At 36.8% G+C, this 23,854-nt stretch overlaps 1 protein-coding gene across 1 annotated transcript in view; it reads right to left on the bottom strand.

Annotated features, from left to right (window-relative positions):
• Positions 1 to 23,854, bottom strand: part of CFAP46 (cilia and flagella associated protein 46) — an 88,458-nt gene that overhangs the window by 38,245 nt on the left and 26,359 nt on the right. The window contains exons 16-29 of the mRNA XM_075717830.1: positions 22,536 to 22,681; positions 21,850 to 21,983; positions 20,081 to 20,293; positions 18,548 to 18,761; positions 18,059 to 18,208; positions 17,208 to 17,315; positions 14,824 to 15,005; positions 12,764 to 12,895; positions 10,524 to 10,689; positions 6,643 to 6,727; positions 6,394 to 6,532; positions 5,682 to 5,865; positions 5,074 to 5,233; positions 1,887 to 2,110 (exon numbers count right to left, since the gene is read on the bottom strand). Of these exons, the coding sequence (XP_075573945.1) occupies positions 1,887 to 2,110; positions 5,074 to 5,233; positions 5,682 to 5,865; positions 6,394 to 6,532; positions 6,643 to 6,727; positions 10,524 to 10,689; positions 12,764 to 12,895; positions 14,824 to 15,005; positions 17,208 to 17,315; positions 18,059 to 18,208; positions 18,548 to 18,761; positions 20,081 to 20,293; positions 21,850 to 21,983; positions 22,536 to 22,681 (2,237 nt within the window). The remainder of the gene's footprint in view (positions 1 to 1,886; positions 2,111 to 5,073; positions 5,234 to 5,681; positions 5,866 to 6,393; positions 6,533 to 6,642; positions 6,728 to 10,523; positions 10,690 to 12,763; positions 12,896 to 14,823; positions 15,006 to 17,207; positions 17,316 to 18,058; positions 18,209 to 18,547; positions 18,762 to 20,080; positions 20,294 to 21,849; positions 21,984 to 22,535; positions 22,682 to 23,854) is intronic.

The raw sequence follows: 23,854 nt of genomic DNA, 5'->3' as shown, positions 1-23,854 counted from the left end.
AAAGACTCCCAGATGCTCGCATTATTTTTACAAGCATTTAGGATGATCATGACAATGCACTTAAGCAGCTGAACTGTCAAAAGATTACATCATCCCTGTGATAAATACTACTGCTACTTTCTTACCCTACACGGTTGCAAATGCAATTCCTTTTTTTAAACCACTAGTCTGGACTGCTTAATCTTCTACAAGGGATGAATTTCATATCAAAGTAATCTGGAAGACGGCAAAGAGCCACTCCATCTCCTTCAGGATTAGTCTTCTATAATGCTACTAATGAATGTTTATATAAAAGAAATTTCTACTATCATTTAAGGATATGAAAGCATCCACTGAAAATTTCAGTGCACGTGCAATAGCACAGCTTCTGATCTTAACCTAGAGTAAAACACACACATTAATTTGAGAAGATGAATATATTTTGCTGGAGGGATCAAGAGCAGAACACAAAAAATGAACAAAAAATAATGCTGGACGCTGCACAACTTGTGAAAATTTCAAATTAAAAGTAACACATGTCTTTAAAAAAGTCAGAGGCAGCTGATTTGGCTTGGATTATTCAGGTTTTCAGAGAACATTTTAGTATCTTCTATGGAGTTATTGATGGAGTCCTAACACTTGAGAGCCTGCTTTAGAAAAGGACATGTGCAGTCAAGTCTGCTTTACTTCGTACTCCAAAACAAGGTTAAGCTGTCCTATAGTACTTCCATTCCTTCTAATGCCACATGGTTATTCTTTTTCTCACAGTACTTTTCAGCTGTAAATATGAGTTCTTAGAATTACCTTCATTGTCCTGCAACTGGCATTGACAGCTGCATTAACTCGCTTAATTTTTTTATTTTTAATAGTTTATTCATACAGCAATACTCCTTTCACATAATTTTTCTCTAGTAAGACACTCAGACAGTCAAGTTCAGGACATTAAAAATTATGCTTATGCAAAATCTGAAAATATCAATATTCAATTTTTATTTTTCAAATTCCTGTCTTCCATCAAATGTTAGCATCTAAACTGATTTCACAATGAAAACTTGATCATAATTACCACAGGAGTAACAAATTGCAGGCTTTTACAGCTAATTGGAATAAAATTATGCACAACCTATAGCTTACCAATCTAGTTGATATGTCCTATCTATAGCACTAAGATTGTTTCTATAACGATTTGTGGCATTACTATTATCAAGTATAGATTTAGTCCCTTCAAAGATTTACTCATATTTAATGTATAATTGTTTTCCTATGATTTTTGCTATGATTCTCAATAGCCATTTAAATTAGGCATTCATATCAATGAGAAATAAAATAGATTTGTTTGATTTGGAATGCTCTAACAATGAAAAAGTGATTCAAGAATAATAATCGGTGAACACTGCTCGTCTATACTTTTCTCAGAACTTAACGAACAAATCAACATCTGAATTTAATTTAACTATGTCACACAATTCCTTTCAGTCAAACGACAGTCCCTTTGATTCAACCTAAGTGGAGGTCCATCTGTAATTACCATTCCTCAGAACTGTCAGCAATGTCTTCAGCATGTATTCTGCCACTACTAAGATTCTTCAACAAATTAAAAATACAAAATTTTAGAACCTTTTGCATGAAACATATGAACGTACTCCAGAGAAACAATGGGCTACTGCTTTTATCCTTAGTATGTCTCTTCTCTATCTTCCTGACAGAAACAATTTTCTTGTTTAATCCTTAAGCCTGAGAAAATATACTAACTATATGATAAAACTGGAAATTCTAAAGTCATACTTAAAACATCAAATGAATAGCTGGCACCATAATTACACAAGATAACTTGAAATATACTGGCCACATTATAATATCATATCATATCATACCACACCATATCATAAAATCTCATAAAATCTCACCTGCCAGATACGGATGATACAAGCATATGCCATCAAACAGTGCTGCTGATGAAAAGGAGAACTATGACCAGAAATTAAAGCCATTAATGTTTGCACTCTAAACAAAGCTTCCAATTGTTTAATATTACTCAAATCTTCCAAATTAATTTGGGGCATGGCATCATTTGTTCCAATGTCTATCTTCAAATTTTCTGCAGGTGAAAATTTTGGTATAGTATTTTTTTCTGTTAAAAAAACAAATAACACGCTCACAGTGACGGTATTTAAAAAATGTATTCAAAAGTTAAAATTTCTGAATTGCAAATGAAAATATTTATAGAAAAAAAAACCAGAAAAATGGAAATCCATCTACTGAAGATCTTCTTACGGTGATGCAATGCTACTTGTACCATGTTTTCAACGAATAATGTAACAGTTACGTATATTAAATGATGTAAGTCTGACACAGAAATGAAATCCACAGCAAGCACACTTTAACTATGTCTTCTTGAAAATAAATCTGTGGGAAAGACAGTCTAACTTATTTATTTCAGCCACTTAAGGCATGTTGCAGTCAAATCAAAAATCCTCTTGATTCTGACATAGAGGTTTCTACAGTGACCAAGGATCACGTACTAACTACCAGCAGCCTAGCCAGCAAGAAGTTTATTTGGCCAGCACTCATTTCCAAAACAGAAATAAACAAACGGGCAATAATCCAGTTACAGATGGGTCAGTGTCAGCTAGGTCTAGAACACAGCTCAAGTTCATCCCTTTGTAATGAGATACCTTAATGACTCTTGACAGCAACTACAGAAGATACTTTGCTACTCAATCCTGTCTTTTGTGCTGTGTAATTCTAGTAATTTTTCAGTAAACACTGATGTTTTATAGAAATTCCAACTCTGCTTGAAATTCAGCTCAAAACCAAGTAATTCAGCAGATTTTCAGCTTCAAGTGAAATACTATAAAGACACAGTTCTCTTTCAACATCAAATTGATGCTCTACAAAATAAAGCAGAGTGCAGTAACATAACACCTATCACATAATCCAATGACTGTCACAGATTAAGTTATTAAAGTAACAGGCAAATCGAGTGAATTCTGAGCATGAGCAACACAGTATAAAGTTAGGGAAAGGGACAGTTCAGCAGATTAATTTTATTCTTTCATAATGAAAGACAGAGATGGCAAGATACAGGCAGGATAGGCGGTCCGCGAGATGGGTCGGAAATTGGCTAACAGGCTGCACTCAGATGGTGGTAATCAGTGGTTTTCACTCAGGCTGCCAGCCTGTCACAATGCAGTCCCCCAGGGATCGGTACCCGCACTGTTCAACATCTTCATAAATGATCTGGATGATGGGATTGAAAGCACCCTCACCAAGTTTGCTGATGACACCAAACTGGGTGGTGAGGTGGATATGTCAGAAGGGAGAGCTTGCTTTCAGAGGGACCAGGACAGGCTGGAAAAGTGGGTTAGAAAGAACTAGTGGGTTAGAAAGAACTGTATGAAGTTAACAAAGATAAGTGCAAGGTCCTGCACCTGGGACAACATAACCAGAGCTCAGTACAGACTAGGATCTGTGTAGCTGGGGAGCAGCCCTGCTGAAAGGGACCCGGGTCCTGGTGGACAACAAGCTGAACATGAGTCCGCAGTGTGCTGCTGCAGCAAGGAAGGCAAGTCAGATCATGGGCGGCACCAACAGGGCATTACTAGCAGAGACAGAGATGTGACAATCCCACCCAGTGTACTCAGTGCTTGTAAGGCTGCAGCTGCAGTACTGTGTCCAGTTCCAGTCCCCACAAATCAAAAAAGACACGGACAGACCAGGGCGGGTTCAAAGGAGGGCCACAAAGATGATCAAAAGGCTGGTGAACCTGCCCTATGAAGAAAGTCTCAAGGAGTTAAGGCCTTTTCACCCCGGAAAAGAGAAGGCTCAAGGGGACCTCGTCATAGTTTTCCAGTACTTTAAGGGTAGCTACAAAGAGGACAGAGGCTCTCTCTTCACGAGAGGCCACACAGAGGGGACAAGGGGTAACAGGTACAAGTTGCACCCAGAGAGGTTTCATCTTGATATAAGAAAGAAATTTTTTACAGTGAGAACAATCTATCAGTGGAACAACCTCCCCAGGGACATCGTGGAGGCCCCATCACTGGAAGTTTTCAAGACACAGCTGGACAGCGTGCTAGATAATGTCATCTAGGCTCCCTTTTACACAAAAAGTTGGACCAGATGATCTTTTGAGGTCCCTTCCAACCTGGGCTGTTTTATATTTGGATCTATTTTTTCTTATTATATTATTTCAGTCTCCGTTAAAAGTTCTGTAAAACATTTCTTGAAATAGAGGTGATGTAAGAAGTCCAGTAATCATGAGCAACCATGCAAAGATCGTTAAAGAACAAGTACAAACTTTAAATCGCCACAGGGCTGTAAAAACACCCAACAAAACCACTAACAGAAAAGCATGAACAGAATATTGCTACTGTGACTTGAACCGAATGTGTGATACTAGAGACACTGAACAGCTCTTTTTCAGTGCAAGCACCAGAAGTACTCGTCTGATCCGTCTCATCTATCCACACACGAATTAGAGCAGAGCAGATGTTGATTAATGCCACCCAGTACAGTATTGTTCCAGAAATTAGATACTTTTTTTTCCAATTAAATAATGGGGTATCCTATCAAAATAGGTCACTGAGTCCATACCACTGCAAGTAGACACAAAGTAAAAGGACCAAAGAATTTTTACACAGTTACATAAGTACTTGAAAGCATACATCCCTTTGAAAGTAATTTTTGAGAAATCAATCCTAAAATACTAGATAAAGCCAAGGAAAGAGCAATGGACATAGGTACCCAAATCTTGGCACAGAAACCATTTCCTACCGTTGCATCTGGCCCTCCATGACGATGCATTTGAAACAAACAGCCTAGCGCTGCCTTCTGGTAGCACCTCACAACTCAGGAACCCCTACCTCAGACAGACACTGTATCTCACTATACCAAAAGATGGAGGGTAGGTCTCCACGACACGACACAGAATTCACAGATAGAGTTAAGCTAGCATTGAACAAATGGCAGTCAATTCTGGAGAAAGTACAGCCAAGCTGGTGCTGCCTTTGTGGTAACTAAGTTGTAAATTAAAAATGTCCCTTGCATTTGCTGCTGAGAAATTCCTCTGAAGAATATACACCTTTTACACACCTTCTTCTTGTGAGGATTGCATAGAAAATTTCATGTGTAGCAAGAGATCTACCACCCAGTCCAGAGGTTTAATAACATCACTGAGGGGAAACTGGTTACAATATAACCATTCAGAAAATTCCATCAGGTAATCCACTTTCTGCCATTCATTTTCTGGTTTCTATAAAAGTAATAAAGGAAGAGTTTGTTTTTATTTGGTGACGTAAACCATCAAAATTATATTCAAAAGTTCAATATAGTCTTAACAGAAGCAAAAAATAATAATTTGACAGTGAGCAGTTTCATTGGCATCACATAACCAGAGGTATGCTAAACGGAATGTAACAGAAAACCCTACTAGTTAATTCTTTGCTTTATCAAAACTTCTTGCAATTGGCTACTCTTAGATGTTTTCCTTTGACAGGACTCAGCTGAACTTTTACTGGATACCATGATTCAACCACTCAGTTTTCCAACTGAAGAGCAATTTCAAAGTTACAAAAAGTAATGGTCAAGTATATGGCCTTCCTACCAGTTCAGCTACATACTTCACAGAACTTGAAATCCCATGAATCACTTGAGAAGCATCACTCTGTCAGCATTTGAACATATAGTAAAAACTGACAAACCTGTAAAGCAACGATTGCATTTTGAAAACAGCTTAACTGTCCAACAATATTTCTGGAGACTGTTACCAAATGACGCCACATATGTGACAAATAATCTTCACTTTCATCTCTGAGTTTCTGAATATCCATCATAAAATTGCATCCCAGTCCTGCCTTCACTGTAGCCATATGTTTAAAAATCAGGCTAGAAAAAGAGCAAAAAAATTGCAAATTACTTGCATGTGTACCTGTAAAGTAACTTTGTGAGTAGGATAGATATACTAGTTCATATTGGCATAGTACAGAGATGTAAAGTTCATAAACTGACATAAAAGGGAATAAATTTTTTAACTTGGATAAGACTATGTAAACAGTACACTAGATAACTTAGTTTCCATTTAATGTAAATGGGTTTACAAGCTAGGAAAACTAAAGTTTCTGCTATATAGCCACACTTCGTGCGCCTATGTTCTTGGAAAAGTAAGATACTACTTATATACAAGTTTTAAAAAAATGAAATTTACAAATATTATGAACAGAGTAATGATAAGCACTGCCGACATATGTCTTTTTCATTGAAAAGACACAACAGTGTTTTCTCTTATAAGGGCTGACAGGCTGAGAAGAAGTAATCATAATATTTTCCCAATGCAAAATGAAAAAAATACTCAGCGTTTTATACTTCTCAAGAATCAGGATGCTTATTTTAATAAAAGTAAGGCAACCAACTTACAGCCTGTGTCTTGTCTGAGGCAAAACTTGAACGGCTTCATCCAGGACTTTTAGTGCTGTCTCCCAATCAGCTTTATCAGCATATATGTGGAATAATAACCCATATAAGGAGGTTCTTAATGTCAGATCTTCCTCAGCACCTTTGAAGTATATTCAAATGATTTCTTAATATACTGCAGAATTAGAATGATGATATTACAAAACACTGGGATTTTTTTTTATTACTAAACCAAAAGAAGGAAGAACATGCCTGGGAGAAAGCATCCAACTGATAACCCAATACTTTGAAAATCCTTTGTAATCCACTGATGCAAAGGCAACATATCTTTCTTCTCCTAAAAAGACCAAAAAAAAAAAAAAGAAGAAAAAGGAAAAAAAGCCCTTTATCTTTCCGTTAACATATGTCTTTAACTATTACTGTACCTTTGTTTCATTTGTAAACAAATTCATACGGTTAATACGAACTATTAACCTGTTACTTCAATAGCTACTTGTGCAGGAGATGAAAACCACAGCCATTTCTCCAGAGTGAGTGCTATAATTCAAAACCAATACGGCGATAACCAGACTCAGTAATATTCAATCAGTTACACTGATTAAATAACAAGAAATCATGAAGTACTCTGTCAGAGAATCACAGAATAGCTGAGGTTGGCAGGGACCCTCTGGAGCTCTCTAGCCTACACCCCTGCTCAGAGCAGGCTGAATAGAGCAGGTTGCTCGGTGCCTTGTTCACTCACCTTTTAAGTACTCCAAGCACAGAGTCCACAACCTCTCTGGTCAAAAATGAGTAACAGCTTATTTTTTCAGACTATTTTCAGATCATTTTTAAAAGATGACTTAATGTCTCTTGTCCCATTTTGCTTAGCTGTCCTGACCTGTGAAAATTTGAGCATCACAATTCTCACCCAAGGGTGAGACATGGTAACTGTTTCCCTCCCCTCTGCAGCACACTTTTGCAACTTCAAAGATAAATTCACTATATTGTTTCACAAATAGATTCGCATACATGATATACTGATATACTGACCACTGAATACATAAAGGACAATGTTAATAAATCATCTGATCTGATTACTTTTGGGTAATCATTACATTAGCATCACCAAAGATTTATCAGATTTGATCAAATCGGCATTTACTTCCGTGAAGGCACAAAGTCTGACTAATCTAGTGGCCTTCTACGATGGAGTGACTACATCAGTGGACAAGCGAAGAGCTATGGATGTCATCTACCTGGATTTCTCTAAGACCTTCGATATGGTCCCCCACAACCTTCTTGCTGCTAAACTGGAGACATACAGGCTTGCTGGATGGACTTTTAGATGGATAAGGAAGCAGCTGGATGGCCGCATCCAAAGAATTACAGTCAATGGCTCAATGTCTAAGCGGAAACCAGCAATGAGGGGCATCCCTCAAGGGTCCATACTGGGACCAATACTGTTTAATATCTTCATCAGTGACATAGACAATGGGATTGAGTGTACTCTCAGCAAATTTCCTGATGATACCAAGCTGAGTGGTGCACTTCATTTGCTAGAGGGGAAGGGATGTCATCCAGAGGGACCTTGACAGGCTTGAGGAGTGGGCCCGTGCAAACCTTGTGAAGTTCAACAAGGCCAAGTGCAAGGTCCTGTAGCTGGGTCGGGGCAATACCCAGTATCAGTGCAGACTGGGGATGAATTGAAAGCAGCCCTGTGGTGAAGGACTTAGGGATACCGGTGGATGAAAAACGGGACATGACCTGGCAACACGTACTTGCAGCCCAGAAAGCCAATCGTATCCTGGGCTGCATCAAAAGCAGCATGACCAGCAGGTCGAGAGAGGTGATTCTCCCCCTTTGCTCTGGTGAGACCCCAGCTGGGGTACTGCATCCAGTTCTGGGATCCCCAGTACAAGACAGACACGGACCTGGTAGAGCGGGTCCAGAGGAGGCCACAAAAATGGTCAGAGGGCTGGAACACCTCTCCTATGAAGAAAGGCTGAGAGAGTTGGGGTTGTTCAGCCTCGACCAGAGAAGGCTCCAAGGAGACCTTATTGCGGACTTTCAATATAGAAAGGGGTCTTACAAGAAAGACAGAGAGACTTTTACAAAGGCCTGTAGTGACAGGACAAGGGGCAATGGTTTTAAACTGAAAGAGCACAGGCTTTGATTGGAAATAAGGAGGGGACTTTTTATGATGAGGGTGGTGAGGCACCGGTACAGGTTGCCCAGAGAAGTTGTGGATGCCCCATCATTGGAAGTGTTCAAAGTCAGGTTGGACAGGGCTTTGAGCAACCTGATCTAGTGCAAGATGCCCCTGCCCATCGCAGGGGAGTGGACTAGATGATCTTTAAAGGTCCCTTCCAGCCCAAACCATTCTCTGATTCTATGATTCTGTGGAAGTAATGTGAGGGTAAAGGACAGCTTCAATGCTGACCACAGCAAACTGAGAGAAACCCACTCTGTAATCTTGTTTTAAGAAAGCTAGTCATAGCAGTGCTAAAGCTTTTGTAGTACTTGCTTTTACTGTTTTGTTTTGGGTTTTTTTGGTTTTTACCCATTTTTAGCTTTCAGGCTGGTCCATCTCAAGTAAGTGAAGCATTGCCTTGCTGAACTAAACTAAAAGTTATCTTCTAGTCTATGCTTCTCCAGATGTGATTGCATTTAAAAATTGCCTAGAGTTAGCCTGATCAAGAATCACTGGACACCAGTTCCTGCCTCTTACAATGGTTACTACAGTATATAAAAAAAACCCCAGTAACTCACGAAATAATCAAATATAGAATGCCCTGTTTGTAGGAAATATGTTTTTCTAATATCAGAAGTTACTATGTAGTTTAACTCATAAGAATCACTAACATTTTCAGACATAAAAAGTCTATGCTACCCATAAACGTATACTTTCATTATCTACACTGTCTTGCTTTTTAATACATCTTATTAAGGGTTCACTCTGAAAATACACTTGATAGTGAGTTAACTATATATACATAATGAAGTATTCCATTTTATTGGACACTGTCCAAGTTCTATTACATTTACCGTCTTCAATGTGCTTCCAAGCACACAGTGTACTCATCAGTTTTATCTCCTACACACCCAGCATCAAGCTGACCAGTCACCATCTCTGATTATTTGTGATTTACACATGGCTTGAGGAGAAATCAAAATTAAGTTTTCTATTCTTGTACTACACTGCTTGATGATCTGAAATGCAGACTCACATTGGTACCACTGAGCTTGAATGCAAGAGTTATTAATAAACCCTTCAAGCTCTAATTGAAATTGTGCCCATGGAAATACACAGAAAAACTCACATTAGCTTCACTGATCACTGATGTGTAAATCGAATCTAGAAAGAGAAATGGACCAGCTCTGGGGAATTTTTAAGTAAGAAAAGTTGTAAATGTGTAGGGATCTTTCAGTGTGCTGAAGAAATTTCATATGGCGAGACGTGTTATATGGTACACATCACCTACGTATTGTTTCAAAGGGATGTAAACTTCTTCAGTTTACACATGCTGTTCATAATCAACAAGTGTTTAATTCTATCACTGACTCCCAGCACAGCTGGAATTATAACTCCTTCCTACTGCCAAAGTGCTAAATAGTCTGTTAAAAAAAAAAATGAAGATATGCAAAGTAAAAATTCCTTTTTGCAGGTAGAAAAGAAAACTGAATCTGCAGGTATAAGGAACCTTAATTTAGTTATGGTGTTTTTCCTGCATTTGCGTTTTAAGATCTATTATCATCCTTTCCAGAAGTGACAGATTTTTTTTCCTGGATTTTCTTTTGAATGAACATTCCCTTTTGTCAGCTTCACAAACTGAAACACTACAGCCCTTCAGATAGCAAATTATTTTGAAGAAAACTGTTGTGAGTCTGACAATTGGCTAAAACCAGAACCACCACCAAATGGGAAAAAAGAGTATGTGATTCCCTGTATGCGTGAATGTGTGCAGGTGTGCTATGTGAATGCAGGTAAGAAACCATATATGTGTTTATGACAAATAAGTCACTTTCCTCTTTTAGGAAAGCTATCTTGAAGTATGCATCCAGAGCTTCAGAGCAAACCAAAATTTTTCTTTATCATCAGTACCAATCACTAAACACAAGCACAATTAACAATACCTACTAGATATGCTTACCTGTTTATTTTTAGATTCTGCTTTAATTATATTCTTAAGAATTATTTCAGTGGGTTCTTTAAACTGGTCTCTGTCATGTGGAGAACCTAGCAAAGGTAAACACGTATTCCAAAACTGTCGAGCTGCAAACATTACAAGGGAGTAATTTCCGGCTTCACCTGCATACCTGAAGAAAGTGAAGTACAGCTTAATGAAGGAAAACAATCACACCCTAGCCAAAATAAAGGATTTTACTTCTACAACCATCCAGGTTTACCTGATCTAGGCACCACCATATATAATCTCAGCAATGAGGGGTTAACATATGACCTTCATACAAAAGATACTTTCCATTTTTATGAACAAAACACCTTCACATATTCAGCAAAAGTAGCAATAAACAAGTACCGCATTGATGGTTTTACTGTATTTCAGTGTAATCTTAGCTCAAGAGCCTTCATTAAAAAAATAGTAGAGATCTACTCAAGATGTTCTCATTGGAATAATCTACTTTTTTGGCTTCTTATTATGTTAATTTCTTATTCTAAAAACATTACAAAATAGAACAAAACAATTATTAAAATGCTATGGATTTTGCACAGTACAGGACCACTGTAACACAAGAATATACCCCGAATGCCTCTAGCTGCATTCAAATTGTTTTGAGCATATTCCATGCAAATGTTTCTTTGAATTAATAAAAATTAATAATTCTCCAGATTGCCATACAACACAGTACTCATATGAGTGTAGAAAAGCTTTAGAATTCAGCTAAAAATTATGGATTGGTATTAAACAATCACCCACTGAATAGTTTCACTATTTTAAAAAAAGTAGGTTTTGAATCTGGTGGTCTTTGTCATTTTCTCCCACAGTTTCATGATTTTTAGAGTCCATATGCTCACATACCTTATGTATTAACACTAGACTTACTAAGGCCTAGTTTTTGCTCACCACTTTTTGTCTCCCTTCTGGAATGTGTTGAGCTATATACATATGCTCACACCTTCCTGAAAAAGTGCTTGTCATAACATGCAAATTGAAAAGAACACGGATTCATCTGCAACATGACATCACCTCAGAGTTACGTTACACTGGCTATCAAATTACATTCATCACTCTCTTTTTAATGATCAATGGAAGGAAGAAAGTATTACAATGTTAACAGCCTCACATCAGCCATCACGTGTTCATCTTCTAAGAGTTCTAATTGCCTACTTTTGCTCATTAATTTATTTCTTCCAAATAGCAAAGAATTCATACCAAAGTCATGCATCATCCATGTACCACCTTCTCCTGCCTATTCATTATTTAAAGCAATCTTTCCACTTTGGGTTCATGACATACAGTTCACAATATTAATATTACGCTCTGCAACAGTAAAGGCTGAGGACTGACTGGCTGAGGAGCAGCTCTGCTGAACAGGACATGGCGGGGCTTGCGGAACAGCAAGCTGAAAGCCAGCCAGCAGCGTGCTCTGGCAACAACGGCCAACAGCATCCTGGGCTGCGCTAACAGGAACAGACAACAGCTTGAGGGCGTGGATTACCGCCCTCCAGTCAGCACCTTTTAGAGCACACCTAGGCTACCACGTCCAGCCCTAGGCCACCCAACACACACCAGACATGGACAAACTGGAGGGCCACCGAGATGATCCAGGGACCGGAGCACTCGCCTTGAGAGGAGAGGCTGAGTACAGGGCTACTTCAGCGTGTAGAAGTGTTGGCTTTGGGGGACCTAACGAGGAGAAGTTTCTTAATAACCCAACAAAGTTATTGAGAAGCAGCAGCCAGGCTCTTCTTAGTGGATGGCAGGACAAACAAGAATGGGCATAACTTGAAATAAGAAAAATTCAGAGTGGATATAAGCAGGAACTTTTTCCCCCATTAGTACAGTCAAGCAGTGGAGCAGGTTACTCACAGGGGCCGTGCAGTCTCCATTCCTGGAGGTTTTCAAGACCAGACTGGATAAAGCCCTGGGCTGGCCCTGCTTTGAGCAGGAGTTTGGACTAGAGCCCTTCTGAGGTCCCTTCCAACCAGATTCTCCTATGATCCCATGACATTACAAGAACAGCTATATGGAATATATGGTACTTGATAAATTTATTAAACTGTAAAAATCTGTCAAATCCTTTGTTAAGCATTTCAACTCACAACTATTTTGATTTTTATCAGTCTTGGGAGAGAGTATGTTGACCCCCAAATGCGTAAATGAAATTTTAGGTCTGTTTTATATTAGTCTTCCCTCAAAATAAAACATACCTGGCACTCTGAACAAAGGCTTTTGATGCTGCTACACGCAAATGTTTTCTTCCAGACAAATTTTCCATTATACTCTTTCCTTGTATACAGGCAGCAGTGCTTAACATTTCTTGTCTCACTCTGTTACCAGGCCTGAATAAAGGCAAATAATTGAAGAAGTGCTAGTCCTACAGTCTAAGAACATACCAGTTCCTACTAATGATGCTTTCAAGTTGTTACTAAATAGATGTCCCTAGCTTTGGAAGTTACAAGTGCTTCTACTGCATTTTCTTTTCAAATCAGAAAATATTTCAAAGACTGAACATTTTGTGAAAAGATATTAGAAATCTTTTCACACTCTAATGAAAATACCGGTGAAATCAGATTTTAAAAATTATTGTCTACATTTAGCAAGGGGAGAAAAAAATTTGGGGTTTTCTCCCCATTATTCACTATTGTACATCAAACAAAATATTAGTCCAAAGTCAAACGTAAATGGCAAGCAATTAAAAACAGAAATAGGGAAAATTAGACAATTTTTGATACTTTATTTTGGAATTGGTCTCGCTTATGTCTGGTAAAGTATGCAACATGGCTCTGGAGAAATTGATTTGGATCATATTCCACTATATTTAAAAGTAAAGAATGTAGATTTCAGTCCCAGCAGTTAAGCAGTTAAAAATAAATACCTAAATAAATTTGAAATCTTTGGTTAACAGTTATTTTGTAAGAAAAGAAGTAATACAATTTGCAAGATTTTTTTTTTAAATGTCTTAGTTACAATGTGCAACAATATATAGAAACATACACATTCTAGTTGGCCTAGTTCCTACCCTGTGGTGAGAACTGCCACGCAGTTATGATTTGTGTCCACAAGAGGACACCAGTGTTCTACAGTACAAGTTAACAACAAAAAAAAAAAATTAAAAATAAATATTTAACCTTTCTTTGTCCTGAAATTGTGCTTTACCATAGGAAGACCAAGTTTGCAGATTGCTAGATATGCAGCAAATATGTTCTCAATTTCCATAATGTTCTGAAACTATATATTTCATATTAAAATATCTTATTTTGGTTTACATGGTTTTCCCCATGGAGCAAACAACCGTGAATTTCAAAGAGCAGCATATTTTTTTAAAAGAGAAATTATTTTTCAGAGAGAAAAATGAACGATAAATCATATTCAAAGTGTTTCACATGTCTATTTCAAACTTCCTATATTCCAACAAATTGTTACTAAATGGAGTCGATTCCTTCCTCTTTTGATAAGATTACATTCTGGTTTTGGAGGAAATTATATAAAAAAGAAGGATTGAAGGAGATCACCTTTTTATAATATAGGACTCCACCAACAGATCCGTTTATATATGAAACCTTTTTTTTCTTTTTTTCTTTGACATCAAAGTTTTAAATTATCAGTTAAGTAAGAGTCTGGGCTTTTAGAGAAATGAGTTACATTCTTACTGCACCCATGTGCATAGGTGGTAATAAAGACCATAAAGACTACCTGACACCAGAGCTTCGAATACAGTAGCTGCTATCACCTATTATCATTCGCAGCTCCATCTTGTTCCATGAACTGTGTAGAGCCTTTGTGTATTAGAGACAGTTCGGCACTGGAAGCAATTTGCATCAGCAAAAGAACTAGAGGAAGCTACCTTCTGCTTGGAAACTGTAAAAGTGTGAAAAGACCACGGTTGCCAGACACCACCTCAGAAAAGCAATGCTCCCCAGAAAGGCACTCAAACACATGTATATATGACCTGTTCACTCACTTGAATAACGAAATTCATGTATCTTCCTGAAGTGGGTCCAGAGCCACAATCTGGATTTCACACCGCACACTGCACACTCAGGCTACGCTGCAGAGCCAAAACATCATCTGCAGTACTTACGTAACTGGCAATGACAGAGTCAGCAGAAGTAGGAAAATTTCACTATCGCCTCTAACTGTACAGCTTCTTTGTAAAAAAAATTCTTTCACTTTTGATTATGTGATCAGATGCATTTACCCTACATAATCTTTCTTCAAAACTTAGTTCAAGTATACCACAGTATCATGCAAAATTCCATGTACTTACATTTCATATTTCTTAGTATCTCTTCTGTGGAAAAAATTATCATCTGATTGCAAGATCCTTTTGGAACAAGTCATCACTATTTCATAGTCATGTGATACATATGCAAAATACATAAGTCGCGTCAGTGTCTGCAATTCCACTAAGGAATCTGACCAACTGCATTCTAAAGCCAATTCCACTAACTGGGGCGGGGGGAAGAAAGGAAGAAAAAGAGTTTAAATCTCAGGTTTTTATCATGCTCTTTTCTATAGCACTTACATGTTTACAGCTGTACCTTCCATACAACACACCTGGACATGGAACAACTATGTGATAAAACAATCTAGAAAACCAGTTACAAGAACAATCAAAATATACAATAGGGAAGCACTGTTCACCCTGTAGTAAGTATTATAATAGTTTATATAAATCCAGCTGTAAGCATGCATGCCTTTTGACCAGCAGTATCTGCCAGGATTTACTATATGTCCTCAGTCCTCTTCTGAAAATCAGTGGAACAAGACTTCCCAAATTCAGAGCCCATTTTAATTAAGCCAAAGGTAAGAATGGGAGATAGAACTGGTTTTGCAGCAACAGTGTTTCATATATAGTTTCATTATAGGATCTAAACATCTTCCTTGCTTCTGCACGTGTGAGAAAGTTCCATCTTTTTAAGATAATGGGAATTGTTAACGAATTGGTCAAAATGAGGATACTACAATACTGCTCTCCAAAACTAAGGCACTGAAGTAATAGCTAAAGCTAACTCATAATATTTGGCATAAATCTGTAGACCAACTAGAATTAGATACCTATATATTTGTAAGTACCCAGATCCTAGTCTTTAGAAAGAAGGAATTCTACAAAAGTATTAGACAATGTCACCAGATCCCTAGCTAAGTGGGGAAATACATCCTACTCCTTGAAGAAAGCTCTTTACAGGAGGAAGAAATTATAAATGTGGTAATCAAACAGGTAAGACTACAATGCACTGTTTTGAAAATAGAGGATATAAACCTTTCTACACCACCTTTATTCCTCTTGAATAGCCTGGTAACCAACAGGATCACAGGAAAAGTGTGGCACTATTCAGCATGAGTAATCATGGCAGACTGATCAAAAGCTTTGAGAAACTGTGCCTCGTACAAGACTCATCAAAAAAACACCTAATGCTTTACATCGTAACAAATTGTTGTGGTGTTCTACCTTGAAAGTGCTAAATGTAAATTCACTGTAACATGAAGGTTTCTGTTGAAATTCTGAATACTTCTAATACAAACCCTAAAATACACCTCTCCGCAACTACCTGAAAGGAGGCTGTAATGAGGTGGGTGTTGGCCTTTTTTTCCCAAGTGACAAGTGATAGGATGAGAGGACACAGCCTCAAGTTGTGCCAGGGGAGGTTTAAACTGGGTGTTAGGAAAAATTCCTTCACGGAAAGGGTTATCAAGCACTGGAACAGGCTGCCCAGGGAAGCGGTTGAGTCAACATGCCTGGAGATATTTAAAAGATGTGTAGACGTGGCACTTAGTGACATGGTTCAGTGGTGGACTTGGTAGTGTTAGGTTTACAGCTGGACTCGACAATCTTAAGGGTCTTTTCCAACCTAAATGATTCTCTGATTCTATAAAGCTTTTTCCACAAAAAATGAAAGGTCAGAAGAACCAAGTGACAGGATGAGAGGAAATGGGCTCAAGCTACGTCAGGGGAGGTTCAGAATGGATATTAGGAAAAATTTCTTCATGGAAAGGGTGGTCAAGCATTGGAACAGGCTGCCCAGAGAGGTGGGGGAGTCACCATCCCTGGAAGTGTTCAAAAAACAGGCAAACATGGCACTTTGGGACATGGTTTAGCGGACATGGTGGTGTTGGGTTGATGGTTGGACTGATGATCTTAGAGATCCTTTCCAACCTTAATGATTCCTAGTTTTTCATTATAAATAATCCAGCCACCAAGCCAGGAAACATGAAATTACTACTCTACCCTTAACCGGTTTAGTGTGGACTTGGTAGTTGTTAGGCTAATGGTTGGACTGGATGATCTTAAAGGTCTTTTCCAACCTTAACGATTCTATGATTCTATGAAGTATGGTTCTGTACAAAATTTATCTGAACCCACTATACTTACCTGATGGATAATAATGGAAATAATCTGTTAGAGCAACATGGGACTAATTCTAATACTGGTATTCTAATGCTATCTGTTTTTTGGATAAACGAAAATATTCAGTCACAGAAGTCTTCTACCTGTCATAACTATTCAATCTCCTGGAAAGTTTTAAAGGAAATAATGGTACAACAAAAGTTTCAAAATTAATTTTGCCTCCATCCAAAACTGAAACCAAAATCACATTTATACTATGCAATTTCTTAAAACTTGAGACCTAATAAAACAAAACTAAATACCTGAGATAAACTAGGAACAGTGAAATCCATGAGACCCAAGCCATTACATGAATACATTTCTAGACCAACAAGAATTCTTGCCATAGGATTTTGTGCTTCATCATTATTCTAAACAGAAATAAAAAAATCACATTAACAGATTTTTTTTTTTTTTTGCAAGTAAACACTATTAAGGACATTGATTGAGATGATGATAATAATAATTATGTTTGAAAACCTTCATTTGTATTAAGCAAGTCTTCCCCTCTTTATTGTGTCCTTAAAATGGGGGATATTATGTGTTTGTTTATTTTAGTTAATATTGTGAATTCTGAACTACTACAGTTTCACCATTACAAAAAACATAGCATCAATACAATGAATGTAAATACCATATACCACTGAGGGATTCTGGTTTTATAGACATAATAAAATGATAGGAATAAAATATTAATTTCCAACTTACTAGGTCCATAGTCCATATAGAGACCATATTAAATGTTGATATAAATATAGCTGATTTTTCTTAATATTTTTAATGCAGCCATTTTATTACTTGAAATTTATTAATTCAAACCCAACTTTGTTATATAGTCATCATATGACAAACATCACTATAATTATTCTTGGCAGCTAAAAACAGAAGGTAGCGTTGAGAAATGTAGACTCACTGCTACGCCCAATGTGAAGAATTTGCTGTATTCCGTAAAGATTTACGGGAACTACAGCCAAAAATTATTTTCACATTGTATTCAAATACATAGAAGAAAATACACATTGATAATTTCAGTCATTACTAAATGAATTTATGAATTTCATTTTAATCTTGCAAAGAAGTTCCAGCATCATGCAGAATTTCAGGGAAATAATACCTCCTCCTCAGTCCCAAGTTTATGTCTGATCTGCTGCTGATTTAACTGATTTGCTTTCACCCACGTAGCAATGATCTGTTGCTGTGCAGCAATAGGTACTGCTTCATTAGGTATGGTTTCAGTTGTCACATTTAGGGCAAATTCACAAATCTAAACACCAAGAAGAAAAACCAAGACTGAATCACAGGAGAAACATGGAAAGCTCTTTGTATGGAACACGCCATCCATTATTTATTTTAAAATTATTGCACGTGCGCCTCTCAGCCTAACAACATCTCCGTTAAGTCAGCCCATACAGCAAATAGAAGTTACAGTACTCAGCCCTAGCTGGCACGGAACTTCAGTGTGCATTGGGGGAGGACCTGTGGTGGCAGGAACTGTAAAAGATGGTAGCCTATTCTTTGCAAAAAATTCTACAGTTTTATTTATATGAATTGTAATATTTGACAGCAGACCAAAAAAGACTACAAAAAAGTGAGGGCTTTGTACCTCTAAGGCAGCTTTGATATCAGGAAGTCCACTGGGATCTACTGAAAAGGACTGGATGACATTTGCTTTTTCATGTTTCTTTGCTGCAGCTTTTCTGCTTCTGTCTGTTGTTGCATCTTTTTTTTTCTTCTCAGCAAGTTTTGGCTTTGGAATCCAACAAAGAATTAAGCCCCGAGCCAAAGCATTACATAACATCAATAAAACCACAGTACTTCTGTAGGAGAAAACAAAAATCAGAAGTGCATACTGCAACAGATACAACAGGAAAGTAACAAAGTTTATTACTTTCAAGCACTAAACATTACTTGAAAACCTAGATTGTTCTTAGAAAGCAAAATTATGGATGTTACAAAAAATTTTCACATTGGAAAAGCAGTTAAAATGGTTAAACGTAAAAAAAACCACAACCAACTTTCATAATTTACATCATATCACATCACTTTCTGTAACTGAAGCTTCTATTTCCTCACAGGAAAAAAAAAAATGTCAGACAATCACATTTAAAATACAATTTTTTATTAGTGGGCTGCTATGCAAGAAAATAATAACTATTTCCTAAAAAATTAACCTAAGCCTAACCCTTCAGATAAACCCATTTATTTAGCGCACTGTATTACTCTTGATGCAAAGCAACTGCTGAGCTGGAATTACTTTTTTTTTTTTTTTTTGAGAAAACACAAACTGAATTATGACTAAAAGATTATTTCTGATACATGCTAATATAAATGTCAGAAGTAATAAGCAGATGTTACCATTCTTCATCTCTGCACAAACTGCACTTCAGGCTTTGTTCTCCAATACTGTTAAAAAAGACTTCTTTGCTGCTGGTCCTAACAGTTCGCCCAGTGCTGAGGTCACTCTCAGTATGTGCTAAAACGTCTAGGATTTTGTCCCACAGTCAGACTTGGACTTGAGCATCTCCTCTGTCATATTCAATAATTCTCCCATTGCATCTACTACAGAACAGGATTTCTCTAAACCATTGTGGAATCTATGTTCCCATTTTGATGGCCTATTGATATGCACATTCCCTTTGCCTTTTTTCTCTTTTATGTTTCAGAACCAGTAGTAACCACCTTACTCTGGTAAGAAATATTTACAGTCAACTACCTTTACAATATAATTCAACTTCAGAGAAACTGACAGCACGCAAACACATTTCCATCTGTCCTCCAAACTCACAGGCTAAGAAAATGTTCCGGATTCTTTCTGACTATCTTAACAAAATACTATTTCACATGCACATGTGGCTTAGTGAAGATAATTGCTTAGTCTAATATTGCTTAGTCTAAAGTTAATATGGCTTAGAGTGGATAGTAACAAAGAACAAATAGAAAGGATTAAAAAGTCATTTTCACGCCACAAAATTAAATTTATCTTCTGAACTACTCTGTATATACCAAAGCCCTCCTACTAATAATAAAAGCCAGCAATAAGTCTTTCACAGCACAAAGTGATTTACAATGTTTGTAAAAATATTTTTTCTGTTTTAGAAAAAAAAGAGCATGTTCATAACCAAACATATAAATTTACCCATTGTGTCCAACAGTCTTGATGGCTCCAAGAAGAGTCTGCAGATGCTCAGTAATTTCCCTCTGTCTTCCTGAAGAGATAAGATGTCTATTGTAGTTTAAGACATACACCACAGCATTGTGAACAATCCAGGCTTCATTCAAGTCTTCTCCTATTTCGGCTGCACGTTGGAAGTTTTCCATAGCATACTGAGATAAGGAGTCTATCCATAAACTATAAAATTAGTGTAAAGATGCTGTTATTCCAAAACTTCAACACTAGAAGGAATTACATCGTAAGGTTAAATATGCAGCAGTACATCTCAATTGACAACAAAAAAATTTTTAATTACTTTTCAGTTGCATTTATTAAGTCTTCATCCATTAACTTATATTTTACTTGGATAAGAAGATGACTCAGGAAAGGAATTAGTATCAAGATTAAATGAATAGTCTCTGACACTCAAATACTATTAGCTTAAAAAATAGTGGCTCTAGTTCATGCTTCATCCACACGGTTTTTTAAAATGCATATGTGAATCCACACATCAGTGCTAGAAATCATTTAAGTATCCATGACGGGGCTGTACTTGAATACAGCTACAAGTTAAGGCATTCCACTCAAGGTTTGAGGAGGCGTCTTTTTCCGTTAACAACTGCATGTGTTCTTGCACTCAAAGATATCTCCAGATGTTCTGAAATGCTAAGTTCATTTTTAATAGAATAACATCTTTTTCACAGTCTATGCAATAACTTTCTTTCAATAACTTTAATTCTTTTTTTTTCTTTAATTATCAAGATGTACCATTACTTAGAAAAACCCATATTAAAAATACAATCTTGAATAACCATACAGAATGGCCATGCTTAAGTCACAAAACCAAAAGCACGAACTGACGCGGGGTATTACTAGGTCAACAATGGTACAGGACACAGTAGGCCAAAGTGCTTTTTTCCTGTGAGTTTTTAATCTAATGGGGTAACCTCAAAAACAGCTTAGTAGCAAGTTTTGGAACAGAATCCTCATCATCTTTGTCCTTTGGTTCTGATCAGTTTATACTTTTTCCCATTTTATTGAACATTTGCAAGCAGACAATGTGACAAACTTCACTTGATCTTCAGGCTTAGTGAACGGACTTAGGGACACAACTCTGACATCCTACTCTTTAAGGACATGACCACTGTCACAAAGAGGCTCATATTAGTATGAATGTGAACAGAAGAGAGTTTAAATATCATCTTCAGAATTCTCCCCCCTCTCCTCCTTCACAAGAAATAATCGTGTGAGACCAGAAAAACCCCAGTACTTGCTATGTTCCACTCTCCCTTATTCATTTCAGTTGATTGGATGGAACAGACTAGTTTTGCAAACTGAAGTAATTCATTGTATGTATTTGGGTACTCAGACATCATTATCGTTATAGGGGCTATAAAGCCAAAGATTTTTTTAATTTGGTTTTTATATTTTTAAATATAGAATGTCATGGTCTAAATGTCAATATAACACAGTTTTAATAGTTTTTAAGGTTGGGATACTAGCTTCTAGTTTCAGAGAAATAAATGTTAAATGAAAAATCAAATGCACACTCCAGAATGAAAGCAAACTAAAGAAAAATTATTTCAAAAGATTTTTCTTTAGATTGTTTTCCTTTTCCCATTACCATGACTACTAAAAATATGAAGCATCTGGTGACAATGAATTTCACTAAGAACTTTTGCAATTATTGTCTGTGTTTGATAATAACAATCTGTTAGAGTTCCTAGGTCTTGTTATATATCAAAGAAAAGCACCTGTATGTGTTCCATTCTGGATCACTTTCAGGAAGATATGAAACATATCCTGGATGATTCTGGCTTGTATCTTTAGGAGGTACAGCATGATCATTCAGTTCGATTCCCTGCATCCTTAATAAATGAACAGTTGCCTGGAAAGAGACAGAGAAATAAATTTTCTACCCAGGTTATCATTGTGCAAATAGACTGTGACTGAGTATTTTTGTTGTTACCTCTTCAAAAATTAAAAAATACAGAGTGCTTTTTCAGATGTTGTACAGGCATGTACAACTATATGAAATACAATGTAAAATACTTCATAACCTGCCAACCGTCTACAGCTAATTTTACTAAATAATTTCATTGAGAAAACAAAAAAATATATTTTTAAAATATTTATTTATTTATTTATAATCATGCTGGAACTTTAAGGATCCAGAAACATAATGTCACACGTCAAACATTTACACGAGAATCACCTGTAAAGAAGTGTTATCACCACCTACAGTGAAACTATTGCTATAGTTACTTTCACACAGTATTTTGATAAAGATGCTTCATGAAACTACTACTTCCTTTAGTTCCGGTGGAGACAGACAATAAATAAACTCAAAATTCCAGTGCTTTAAGATTTATACATAAAATTATACATAAAACAAAGCTAAATGAAACAAATATGAATGACAGCTGTGTAATTTATTTACCTCTGCATTAATGAATCTTATTTCTGCTAATATTCTGAGTAAATCTCTTTCAAAGGAGAAGGATTTAGCAGGTAGCAATGATTCTCCTGGTAAGCAGTCACCTTGATCATCATCCATTGTAGTTGTACTAGCTTTCTTCTTTTGTGCTAAAAATAAACAAATAATCAAATAAATAAATCCGGTTTTATTACCATGCAAATCAGAAAAAAATCACCTTCATTTTAAAATTTAGAAATCCCTACACATTCTTAAATCCACAAGAAAGAGTTAACAAGTACAGATTTAAAATTATTTCACTCAATTTTTTTTTCATCAATACAGTTTATTGCACTCAAACCCCATTCTTCTCAAGCAGCGCTGAAGTATTGGTTACCTGTGATTTTGCTGCATTTGTGCATAAACTTCAGTATTTGCAGCAAATAACTTGCTCCAGTCATAACATGCATACTGAAATTACATGAATATGAATATAACCCATGGCCTCTAGTTCAATGTTATTGCTTCAATGGAAGTAGAGTGCTGGACATTAAGTAATGGCTAAAATCTCAGTGTGTTTAAATGGGGTTGACTTTCTGGCAACATACACATCAATAAAGAGAAAAATATCATTGTTTCTTTGGTTTAATAATGAAGAGAAAGGACCAAGATTATTTTAATATAAACACAAAGTAAGAGCATAAAAACTGTCATAATGGGTCTGGAGACGCAAAACTTGTGAAAGAAAACAGGTGAATTAATGCCCTATTTTAAGTGGACCTTGGAAACAATCTAGAGAAAAAATGTGGAATAGGTTCAATTAACATTGGCTAGGGGAAAAAACAGCCAACAGGGTGTGTACTAGAATTTCATGTATTCTTAAAGGTGAGTTTTACGAACTCCCAGGCAAAAAAAAAACAACTTTAACAGAGATATATAAAATGGAGCAAGCAGCTAGTGGTTTGAAAGCGCTCTCTCCCTGAGCTGAGAACTCTTTTAACACGCGTGGCAGGTTTTCAGCAGGGAACAAAGCACAAACAGTGTCAGATACCTCAGAGGAACCACTAATAAGGGAATAAAGGGTAAAAAATATTACCACGTGAGCCTCATACAAAGTGACTCATAATCCATTTTTCTTCAGCTTCCTCAGGTAATTAAGTATGACAGAGACGGATAATATGGACCTAGATGACCACCAGGGAATGAACCTATTTTCTTAGATAGGTAGATACATTTCATAGAAGTACTCTTCTTCAGCACTGGTGAAACACTGCGGAAGGCAAAGTATGGTTGCAACAGAAGAATGTACTGACTGATTTTTAGATTCGGAGGCAGGCATACAT

This window comes from Pelecanus crispus, chromosome 10, assembly GCF_030463565.1.
Source record: "Pelecanus crispus isolate bPelCri1 chromosome 10, bPelCri1.pri, whole genome shotgun sequence".
Classification (NCBI taxonomy): Eukaryota; Metazoa; Chordata; class Aves; order Pelecaniformes; family Pelecanidae; genus Pelecanus; species Pelecanus crispus.
This window is presented reverse-complemented; position numbering and strand designations above follow the sequence as displayed.